Consider the following 12,583-nt stretch of genomic DNA (forward strand, 5'->3'; position numbering starts at 1 on the left):
AAAAAAAAAAGTGATCTTCGAAACGTTTTAATTCGTGTTTTTATTTACATCATCGATGACGATTGTGTCATTTCTCTGCATTAAATCCTTTTAAATGAGTCGATTAAACTGAATTTTCTAAGTATTTATCCATTGGTATAGGCTGTCCTTAAATAATTGCACAATCCGGAGGATTTTTTTATTTTTTTTTGTAAATGCGCATCCCACCCCCTTTCAGACGCGGAAAAAGGGAGCTTGGTCCTCTGTAGGTACCGCTGGGGTAGGCGTTGTAAGGCATCTCAGCAGTGCGCAGAAGCCGTATAGGGAAAGCGGAGCCGCGCTCCGCACGCCTCCCTCACCTGAAAACGGAGGTTGCCGATGATTCACATATAACAAAGAAACGAAGGCGCAAACGGCAACTGCTCCCAAAAAGGCTTGGGAAGTTGGCCAAACTGGACAGCAGATCCAGACCCGACACCATCCCGTCCGATCTCCACTTCAGTACTTAATGTCTTCTATTCATAACGGGGGAAGGAAAGCGAAGGTTTGGGGACCGATGGGTCGCGTAAAATCTGATCCCTCATGGCAGATATACTGAACTGTTTTATGAAAACCGTTGTCATGTCGTTGGTAAACAGCGTGATCTTATGCCGTCTCGTTTGAGGGAGAGAGGCTTTGATGAAGCCCCGGAGCCATTTCTAACTTCGGACTTGAGGTGCGGACTTCCAGATGAGACGAAGCGACCTGCATGTTTCCGGGCTTGGAAAGAGCCGATGAGTAATTTTCAGCGCAACACACAACATGCCGCTTGAAGCTTGAAACTGCGGATCTCCTCCTAAATCTAGCGCTTGCAAACAAAACGTTTGACACATGGCATTGGCATATTTATTTTAGTGCTGCAACATCCATGCGAATGCATGTTATTCTGATTTTGATCAGACTGGAATTCCTCAACAGTTAAGAGGAATCGTAGTTTTTTTTTTTAACTGGCTGCGATAAAGCTACTTTATAGTTGCCTTATTTTGGATATCGAAAGAGCGCTAAAGAAGCGCTTCGCAGGGAAACGTCACGCAAGAGAAATTGCAGCAGGTAAAAGAAAAAAGTAAATAGGGTAAAAGACGGGAAAATTGAAGGAGAATCTCTTTAACTGTTGTTGTCGTATTATGTCTGCACTTAGAAAGAAATTTGGGGACGATTATCAGGTAGTGACCACTTCATCCAGTGGCTCTGGATTCAGTCAGCCGGTGCCAGAGAAGAAGAAAAAAAGGCAGCGCTTCGTGGACAAGAACGGGCGATGCAATGTCCAGCATGGAAACCTGGGCGGTGAAACCAGCAGATATCTTTCAGACTTATTCACCACTTTGGTAGATCTGAAATGGCGCTGGAATTTATTCATTTTCGTCCTGACTTACACGGTGGCATGGCTTTTTATGGCCTCGATGTGGTGGGTCATAGCATACATTAGAGGAGATTTAAATAGGGCTCACGATGACAAGTATACGCCGTGCGTTGCCAATGTGTATAACTTTCCCTCCGCATTTTTATTCTTCATCGAGACCGAAGCCACTATAGGTTATGGCTATAGGTACATTACAGACAAATGTCCGGAGGGAATAATCCTGTTTCTTTTCCAGTCCATTCTTGGATCTATAGTAGATGCATTTTTAATAGGATGTATGTTCATAAAGATGTCTCAGCCCAAGAAGAGGGCAGAGACGCTCATGTTCAGTGAACACGCGGCTATTTCAATGCGAGACGGGAAACTGACCCTCATGTTTAGGGTCGGTAACCTGCGGAATAGCCATATGGTCTCGGCACAGATCCGCTGCAAATTGCTCAAAGTAAGTGCTGCTCCTCACTGTCAGCAAACTCTTTGTTTTTCTCTAAAGAATTTATGTTCAAGATATATCTGTAATTAAAGATGTAATCGTTAAGGTAAGTTTTAATTTGCTAAGACTATTTTATTTGCTTAGCCTCTGTAAGCAAGTTGTTAAAACACTGCTGTAAATTAATAATTAATCATTCTAAATTTTGGACATAAGTTGTTTTAATAAATCAATATTAAAAAGTTTATATGTGATTTAGTTCTGAATCATTAGTAATTATCGAACTGTAATTAAAACACCCATCAAACCTGAAGGTAACATTTACTCATTTTGTATACCATCTGCCAAGTCTTTTTCTGTTACAGTCCATATAAATCATGTAGTCTAAGTAATTAGCCTTTTGTCCAAAGCAAAGCAAATTATTATGAATTATTAGGCCTACATGTAAAATTGTTAAACCTGTTATATGAATGCATGTGTGGGTTTGGGTAAACAGAAATGGATTCTTTGTTTTCTGTGATTGATGATTGTGATTGCGGACGAAACGGTGGAGCACGGCTCCTGTAATTGAAGAGGTCACGCTGGCTGTCTCTCGTCTCTCCCTCACCCCACTGCATGCTTTATTTAGTCTCGGCAGACGCCGGAGGGCGAGTTTCTGCCCCTGGATCAGCTGGAGCTGGACGTGGGCTTCCGAACCGGGGCGGATCAGCTCTTCCTCGTGTCTCCGCTCACTATCTGTCACGTGATCGACAGCCGGAGCCCCTTCTACGAGCTGTCCGCGCGCTCCATGCAGACCGAGCAGTTTGAGATCGTCGTCATACTTGAGGGGATAGTGGAGACCACTGGTGAGTCCCATGTAACTCCATTATTTTATTTTCGCTTATAAAAAGTTCATGAATGCGATGAGAGCCATCAAACTTCAGTGATGCAATGCGTGTGTGTGTGTGTGTATGTGTGTGTGATATATATATATATATATATATATATATAACATGACATGTTGAATACGCACATCTGTTGGAAAAGAAGCCCTGTCAAATACTTACAGAGGTTCAAATGAAGCAACCTTCACTGTTTATAAAACACTATACGTTTAATGTGGATAAAATTACATTAGTTGCCAGGAAGGTTCGCAGCGATAGGATGGTGCTCCATCCTGGGTTGTTCCCTGCCTTCCGCCCTTGGCTTCTGGGATGGGTTCCGGACCCCGGCGACCCTGAAAAAGACAAGCCGGTACAGAAAATAGATGGATAGAGGCAGGACCATAGCCAAGATTTTTAAAATACACAGGTCAAAAGTTTTCACCCATCCTAGGTGTGCCTCGTAATGGATTGTGGTTATTGGAGTTAAAAAAAATATACTGAGGATTTGACCTCTGTGTCCTCAGTAGTAGGTGCAGGCATGGATGGAGCGATGGATGGATGGAATGTTGCCAGAAAGAATGTTTTGTTGAATATGCATAGTAACCAGAATCTGCTTATGATATATTTGAAGCTCTTGTTCTTATTTTAACCGTTTGAGCATATAGACACTCCCTGGGTGAGATTTGTTGTTGGTCACTTTTCCTAATGAGCGATGAATGATAGTGTCAGTGAGGTCAAGTCTGTAACTGGTTTTGAAATAGTCATTTTGTCAATGACACGTGTTTAATGATTTTTTGCTTTGCATCTGCTTTTAGACATAAGCAGTAATATAAGAAATACAGTTTCATTCAACAATTTATTTTATAGAACCAGGCTCCCACAAAATAGTATTTTAAAACTCAAAATAAAATAAAATTAATCTTTTGGCCTGGAATGAAATAAGTTTAAGCACAGGAGCGCAGCCTTTATGTTTTGAGGGAAAAAAGAGTCATATTTGTCACTGATTTTTTTTTAAACTGGTACATGTCTCTGATATTTGTATTTGATTTTTTTTTAATGAGCAAAGAAGATAGAAAAGTAAAGTTCAGTTCTTGATGGTTAACTGCTGTAATTAAAATAGAACAATGGTTATCAAGTTCTTATAGAATGGAGGTATGATCTATATTCTGGACTGTAATGACTGGACAGGGAGATGATTGGAGTTCATTCCTAGAGCTGTGGTCCAGGGACTGGCAAAAGGTTGATAACCAGGTTGAAGCAAAGAAAGGCAAACAAATCTAAACTGTAATGCAAAGACACAGGCAGAGGTCAATAACGGACTACAGGACAAGTAACCAAATTCAAAATTCTAGGCAAAGAACAAACAAAGGTCGTGCATATAATGTCAATCATGGCACAAACGCTCATTTTGGTGAAACACACAATACTTCACAAGGAGATCTCTGAAAACAAGTGCTTTTATTCTGAAACCTAGTTGATCCAGTTGATGAGTAAAGGGTGGTCCAGTATTCAGGGGAGGAAGAGGAACTAGCATGGTGTGGATGGATGCTTGTCTAGGTGCAGACGTGACGTTGGCGTATGGTTTACAGTAAAGAAACTAGTTTCTGAAGAGTCTGGAAGTTTAGTTTTCATGATTATTGAGGAAGGGTGAAAAAGGATTAAAGTTTGGAAGGGTGACGCAGGAATTCAGGAGCCACTAAATGCCCCAATGAGGAGACAGGTGATGCTGTCGAGGACAGAACTGACGCTCTAAACTTCATCTGCGTTGCGACTAACAGCCAGTGGAGGCTGATGATTTGGAGATTGAGGCCTGCACTGTAAGCGGGGTAGAAGAATATTTCAGCACAGATTGCTGTGGTCCAGCCAACTGGATGGGAATTATAAAGTGCAGCGCAGCAACTGTGGTAAGAGCAGAATGTCAGGGGGAAGAGACGGGATCTTTGAGCACAGGAAATGAATAACCTTTTACATTCACAAATTACTTTTGCAAATCTGTGTGGTGTGGGGGGGGTGAGTTGGTTTCCTGGGAAACGGCCAACTAGCTAGTCAGTTTGAAACCAGTTTGACCATTTAAATGGTTAAGCAGGAAAGTCTTGGAGACCGTACATTCAAGGTTACCAAAGAGGGCACTCCAAGATTGTCATGTAGGGCCTGTTTAAACGACGAAATGCTGTGTCTGAAAAGTGTTTTTCTGAGGTCTTTCCTAAGTGTTTTTGGCACCATATCTTAAATAAATGAATAGATTATAGAATATAAATGCCAAACAGGTTTTGAGGTCATTATAAAAATACATGACAAATGTTTGTTAGATATACTAAATATATTTCTGGAAAGCATACCATAATATCCCACTCTCTCAAAAAAAAAAACAGAAGGCAACTTGCTCAAATCTTTTGTTCCTGTAAAGAAGGAAAACAAATGGTCAAATCTGAAGTAGTATTCATTTTTAATTCATTTATTATATTGGTTTAGTCAGCATGTTATTTTTGTTCATTTGTAAGCAGATTTTAAGAAAGTAACGTCCTAGTTAGAAAATCAGGCATTTACTGCTAATTTAGCTCAGGAGGCATTGATTCAAGTGCGGAGGTTGCAATATACACACATAATGTATATTAACATGGCTGATGTGGATGTGTTATTTACAGAAAGGTGTGTAGCTGAGTATTTAAACTGCAAACAATGCACAAGGCCTGATCACACTCCTTTCATTAAAAATATTTAAAAATTTACCATTATATCATTTAAAAGTGGTACATTCCTCTTGAGAAGGATTCTGAGAAAGTCGTTTTAGAAGTGGGTAATGGTGAATCTATATTGATTGTTTGACAAATTTAGCTCTTGATGGTTTTTATATTTATGTCCACGGTACACAAAAATTCATGGCACTTTTTTTCTGCACATGAAAAATTTGCCTGTAGGAGAACAATCTATTTGGCTACAAGGTACTTTATGTTTCTTGGATGGTCACTGCGACGAGAGGAAGAAAAAAAATCATTATGTAACACGTGTGAAATTAAATTGAACCCATCTTTGGTCCATGGCCTGCACTTCATTCTCTTTGAACTGTACAGAGGAAATGTGCTTCACGCCTGTCAGGTCGTAATCTCCTTCAGCAACACCTCCGGGAATGGCCTAAAACAGGCTTGTTTTGAATACAAGACCTCATTTTTCCAGCACAATGCTGAACTTCAGGATTAAATTTGAATTGCATTTAAGCATGGAAATACCTAAAGGGTCATTCATTCGCCTATGAATAGAAAGCGCTTTAAGGATTTGAATACTGTGCATATTGCTGTTCCCTTTGCTTTGATTAATAATAAAGATTAAGTATTGTGACAGTTCCCCTGAAGTAAAAAAAAAATATAAAAATTATTGCTTGATTTAAAGAGGAATGTGCTTCCTATTGGAGGTATGGTGGATGAGTGAGTAACACTGCTATCTCACATTTGCGGAGTGGGGACCTTAAATCTCACCCCCTGCTTTGTGTGCATGTATGGAAACTCCAGCAGTCCATCGTCAGCCGATTTGCTGAATAGTCACCTCTAAACTGCCTATTGTGTTTGTGCTCTGCAGTGACTGAGTGGTGCTCCATAGCCTTGTAATGAATGGACTTTGGAAGATGGATATAATTATCATTTCATGCACCTTCACCGAGTGTCTGTGTACCATGTACAATAGGTGAATGTATGCAGTAAGCAGTGTTAGCTTATAGCACAGGAAAATAATAATGTATGCTATGGCAGAACAGTATTTTCAATCCATTAGTAATTAGCAGCTATAAAAGTTCTGTTATATATTGTACATCAAGACATGAGTGTGTGATGGTGCTCCTTCCATCTGAAGACAGAATGACAGAATGTACACTGTAACCGATGACTCCTTATTCGCTCTGCAGTTGCATGTATTTTTAAAACCTTTCTCTGGGCAAACATGGACCAGAAGATAAACAGTGTGATAAGCCCCCACCAACTGTGAAATTTCAGGAGCACAATATTCGGGCAGGATTGCTGAATGGCTGATGGTAGATCGTAATTGTTTTCTTGCTCATTTTCCACGTGAAATAACTCAGACTCTGGTCTCGTTAGAATATTCGGTTTAAATCCCCATACCAATTATGTACAACTAACATGTAATTTCTTACTTAAATCCCTGCTTCACCCAGCCCCTCCCTCAAAGAAACAGGGATTGTTTTCTTTTTATAAATCCAGGAGAAATCGACTAAAATGAGTTCAGTTTCAAAGCAGATTCTTCTCTCGGGAAAAAAAACCCCCAGCAATTTGCCTGTGAAAGAGGCGCAAGGTTTCTAGATGTTTCCTTACCCTCTAAATTTCTCTGTCACACCCTCAGCATATTGGAAGCCTCTGATAACTTCACTGAAACTTTGCTCTTTAATGCCGAAACCCTGAACGAGTCTTATTATTTCGTACCTTGTCATTTGTAGTGTGCATACTAGGCATTTGGGTTTCATCAGATGGTTCTTCTCTGGAGGTTTAATATGTGGCCTTTTAACACTATTTTCTAAGATAAAAGCATTTTGGCTGCAGTGCTGACCGACTTGCAGGAAATTCGTCCTCTTCTGCATGTGTGGCGTTTAGGAATTGCAACAACACTGCATGTGAGCTGGATTTGTATGCATGGCTTCCTCTGGCTTTTTGAGGAACACGTGCGTTAGGTGTGTGGTTTGTGTCAGTAGAAAGACTCCATAAATAACCGCTGAAAGTTGAAGTGATTTATTGATTATTAGGTTTATGTGAGTTTTATAAAGGCTGCATTCATTCTATGTACGCAGCCTATTAGGATGCTGTCACAAAATTTCCACCGTGCAATCGGAAGACTGAGAAGCAATTTTTGGATAATTATATCCATCCATCCATGATGTTTATCTAGGAGAGGACTGGCCTAAAGCCTGTGTTGAGAAGCAGAGGGTCTCAGGCAGTGGACACCCTGCATGGGTTGTCTTATATTCTTATGTATGATGGATCAATAACCAGACTCATGGTAGGACTTTTTGAGGTGTCATATAATGTCAGTCTGTAGTAAGGTACTTTAGAAAACTCCTGCTATTTATATGTGCAAAGAAATGAGTATTTGTGATTTTATCTCACCTTTCTGATTCGTGTACACAGAGATGTTGTTACCATTGTGTTAATATTTATAAGAGCAATCACCTTTTCATAGTACATAGAGGCTGAGGCACCTGTTGCCGCCATAAATTGGTGAATAAATGGTGAAAATCTGGGCCATTGTGCTGGTGCAATATGCACATCTCCTATTTATGGTACACATTGGATGAGGAATCTGTTACCTACATGAAGTGGTAAATAGAGAACAGAAGGCTTATCGTCTCTCTGATCTGATCTTTAAAAAGAGATGAGCCACATCTAATGACATCACACAATATGGTTTGGGATTTTCCCGAAGCAGTTATCCTGACTTATGTGACTGGAGAGCTCCCTCCTCTCAAATAAACTTACGGCTTTTCAAAATGCATACAAACTGTTTGCTGAATCGTGCAGAAAAAGCACTTGGAGAAGAGCTGTATGTATAGAATTATACAGTACATACCTCCTAGTATAGAATTATATCCTATGTGCCCAAAACTGTAATGGAAAAATTAATCTTAAAAATTAAGCTTCTGTATTCCCATGGTTTCCGTATCTGAATTAGATTTATTTTGCTTTTGTATTTGACCTATTTAATTACAACACAGCTTTAAAATTACAATTAGCTGTCCTACAGTTAAAATGCTATTTTCTTTTACATGGGATAACTTCTCTAATAAAGTGAATTCTGAAATATAATCTTTCTCCATGTGCTATAGATAGTTGTGATCAAATTCTTAGTTTTATAAACCATAATGGGCTTTCTACAGATATGAGAATCACTCTGATTCTAAAGGGCTTTTTAGCTTAACAACATCAAGCCTCAATAAATGAATTTTAAGTAAAAGATTTTCTGTTATTAATAATATAGGTAGACTGCTATGGCCTTTGAATGTGTCTCAGACTTATTGCCATGTTAAAAGTTTTGTCCTGAAGTTCTTTGATTTTTTGAACAGCATTACTGCATAACATTACTGAATTTTTGTTGCATTTTCCCATAATAATTGTATATTTATGTATATATGCATTTATTAAGGGCCCCCACCTGCTCCTATTTCTGCTTGTGAAAAACGTTACCCAAGACATTCTGTCAATATAGTTAATTTTCTCCAATAATTAATTCTTCCAGTAATGTTTTTCACAGCTGGTCATTTTTTCCCGCCAAATCAGCATGGACACACAAGGTTTGCAGCCTCCTGCTGAACTACTGTTGAGTGTGTCTGGCTCTGTCCTGTGTGGAAAACCACACGGGCATCTGTAATTGATTCCTCACACATCCGCACATTCCGTTATGCATGACCTCCCCACACTGTGCTCTGAGAACTCAAACACGCGGTTTGAGATTTTACCGTTGGCTTATCTGTGGAAATCTGGGACTCAGGTGAATGCGGGTGCCTCTAATTAAAGGTACATCACCCTTGGGCTGGCAGGAGGAGAGTGCTGGAGCCTGAGCAACTGCCAGGCCTGTGAGAGAAATGCCCAGAGGTCAGTGGACTTCCACTGGCAATAAGCAGAATGTAATGCTGCTCGCGATACTCCACTGCTGAATGGACAAACAGGTAGAAAAATTGCCACCCATTTAATGCTTTTGTTTGTGTTTTTGTAAACAAACAAAGGCATTAATGTTTTGCAAACATATATCCATAGAGCTTTATATATTTTGCATGGATTTACTGCGGTACATTTTGTATACCTGGGTATTTTTATTGAATAAAATTTCAGTTACTGTAGGTGCCTTTGGAAACTGCACTGAATCTAGGCCCACTTTTGCACAATTTCTGTGTATATTTGCTGTGGCACACAAAACAATAACCTTTCTCGGGGTGTTATATCGAAAAAGTTTTTTTTAAATTTTTTTTAAAGCAACAATCAGCTGTTTACCCCTGAGTGTGCTTAACAACTACGCAATCAAGAGTATCAGCTGGGTGTTAAAAGATGGGGCATGATGTGAATGTCCGCTTGCCTGCCCCCCCCCACCCATCATCACAGTGCACAGGTGCAGACAGCTTTGCACAGTTTTGAGCTAAGCTGTCCAGCAGAGGTGCAAAAAGATTTTGTGTGCCAACAAATCCATTTGCACACTGCTATTCTCTTTAAGTAACTTCACACTGTAACCTGATTGGCTACTGCACTGATACTGAGCTTCCTTTATGTCCCTACACTGTAACCTGATTGGCTACTGCACTGATACTGAGCTTCCTTTATGTCCCTACACTGTAACCTGCTGATTAGCTACTGCACTGAAGGAGACATTCCTTTAAAGCAATTGTATAGACAATTACATTTAACCATTGTATGTAAATATAAATTGTATTCGAATGTTACATTTAGGTTTTTTTAAATTTTGCAGGGGTAGGTAATATACTTGACAAATACTATGTTTTCATTTCTGTGCAAAATACCAGTTTAAGTCAGCATGAGAAAGATACCTTGCCTTGATAAGTGGTCAACAGTTAGTTAGCATCTATAATACAAAATTATCCTAATGTTATGTATAAGCCTCTTGTGTTTGTCTCCGTGATTAGTCAGTCTTTTTTCAGTATTTCTTCCAGTATTTTATTGCATTTTATGTGTTTAGATATCAAGCTGCAGTTGTTATGACAACACAGTTGTTTCTCGTGATATAAATTAGCCGTGGTTTCACCACCATAATAGACATCTAGTTGTATCTTATAGATTATTATTGTGACAAATGATCACACAGCCTAGTTTCTCAGCCATCAAAGAGGCACTCTGGGCTATGTTATATAAACAGGCTATTTATGCATTTTCCAGAACTGTAATAGTCTAATACCAAGATTAACATAAGTGTTGTATATCTGAATTATATCAGGGTGAAAAGGCAGTAGGTATGGCCACCAATTAGGTGATTAAGGCTAATTTTTTGCCAGTGATTTAAGTTTTCTGTTTTGTTTTGCATGCTCTTAACTTCTCTCTTAAGACCAGAGAGCCAGACAAGCTACAAGCATATATATGGTGTTCTTTTCTCCTTGCTTTAAAATTTCCCAGAAAATCTTGTGTCGTCCACTCCATCAATTTCCCGGCGGTCCCCAACGAGGCGAATCCCAAAATAAACATCTGATCTGGTAAATCCCCATGTCACGTGGTTCTGTTTAGTGTATCATGAAGGCTTGCCACCAACCCGAATATTGTTCCAAAAGGACTCTTCGGTTACATCAATTTCTAGCAAAGTTTATCCACCATTTGCCTGGAAGCCAAAGTACTATGGAGATGGAACACTGTAATTTTGTGTTGTCATGGTGATTGACCACTAGCCGAGTGGCAACTGTCTCCTCAGTAAACGAAGCCCAACTGGCCCTGATTGAATTTAATATATTAAAATAGGCTTGCTGGGTAGAATCAAGGCTACTGGCACTTGGATCCTGTGATTCCACTTTTGGGTGTGTTTTTTTGCTTTGGAAGCCCTTATTGGTTCAGTTAATTCGAAGAGCCACCTACTACCATGTAAAAACCTGTCACGAAAGTCTACCTTGACATAGTGTCTGCAATTGTAAATAGTCTGGCTCTAAATATCATAGCTCTCTATTACCATGACCTGACATTAGCTTAAGCTAGGTCATTATTCTTCCAAATTGCTACTATGTTACTCATATCAGAACATGGCTTTTTTTGAAAATGCACACTTTTCGAGTGTCTACTATGAGACAGATATAACTTAGAAACATGGGACTTTTGTTCCATAATCCACTAAGGAACAGCTCCATATAATTGACATTTATTCAGGATCTTTTTTTCATTTGGAGATGAATAAAATGTAGTCTCCTCCACAGAATCATCTCAGAAAAAACAAAAAAAGGCATTTTTAAATAATAATATCTATTTTATTGATGAGAGCTTAATAATCAAAGGATTTGTCAAAGTGTTTTTAGTGGGAAAATTTTAGTTTCCCTTGAGTGTCTTCACGTATGGGACTATTAGTAACTCACGGCCACAATGTAAATTTTATAGTGAAATTCATTATGTCAAAATTAAAGGAAACAAATGAAAGTTAATCCAGTATGTTAGTAAAAATACACAAGACAGTTTTGCTGTTTTTGTTGTTTCAAAACCTAACACAGGTTTTTGTGCTAATTATATATTTTCACATTATACAGTAAGTCAAAAGTGTTGTTTTGCTGCCGTCGCCCTTGTTACTGCTGGGAGCAATCGACCAAGGGGAATTTATAACTACAGTTTTTATGTTTTCCTCCTAAACACTAGGCTGCTTTGTGCTATTGTTGAAGGTTATCAGGCCTGCCTTAGAACCACCTGCAAGACAGTATGGTTAATTCAATATTGTCTTTCTTTTGTGCGAAGAGAGGGGTGTTGGATTTGGGGGGAAAATTAAGGCTGTTTTGAGAACTTAGCCCAAAGCCGCAGGCTATGCGTCGGACATTAAATCAGTTAATAACACTGCCCATCAGTCCACAATCTTGCATGGAATAAATGTGAAGGGGCGTAATTTACACCCACAGAATGGTAAAACTCTTAGTGCTGGAAAGGTAAAAAAAGCACCACGATTTCATTTTTATTTCGGCAAGACTATATTTGGAATTCCTTTTTCAGACACATTAGCTTTTCAGCGTGTGTCAGATGTGAACGTTCTGAAAGCACCGGGAAAGACACACAGAAATGTTCAGAAATTACTCCTGATTCTCGTAAATGAAACGTATTACTGAACTAAAGCATCTAACATAGCTGCTCCATGCAAGAACACAAAGCAGCAAAAAAAATGAATGAAAACTATCGCTTCTAATCTGCAGGGGTGGCTGTGGTTTTGCAGTGTGCCCCTGCTTTTGCGGCGTACCCCTAC

General features: G+C 39.3%; 1 protein-coding gene across 9 annotated transcripts in view; it reads left to right on the top strand.

Moving 5' to 3' along the window:
* Nucleotides 1-234: 234 nt before the first annotated feature.
* kcnj3a (potassium inwardly rectifying channel subfamily J member 3a) overlaps nt 235-12,583 on the top strand; it is a 46,824-nt gene continuing 34,475 nt past the window's right edge. For 8 of the 9 annotated variants that reach the window (XR_002837511.2, XR_011993831.1, XR_011993830.1 and 5 more), the window contains exons 1-2: nt 235-1,820; nt 2,434-2,650. Coding sequence is in view for 3 of the 9 variants with exons in the window: in XM_023805863.2 (XP_023661631.1) it covers nt 1,143-1,820; nt 2,434-2,650 (895 nt within the window). In the remaining 6 variants the exon portion in view is untranslated. The remainder of the gene's footprint in view (nt 1,821-2,433; nt 2,651-12,583) is intronic. The other variant, XM_072718211.1, reaches the window with a different exon arrangement.

The sequence above is a fragment of the Paramormyrops kingsleyae genome, chromosome 1 (genome assembly GCF_048594095.1).
Source record: "Paramormyrops kingsleyae isolate MSU_618 chromosome 1, PKINGS_0.4, whole genome shotgun sequence".
NCBI lineage: Eukaryota > Metazoa > Chordata > Actinopteri > Osteoglossiformes > Mormyridae > Paramormyrops > Paramormyrops kingsleyae.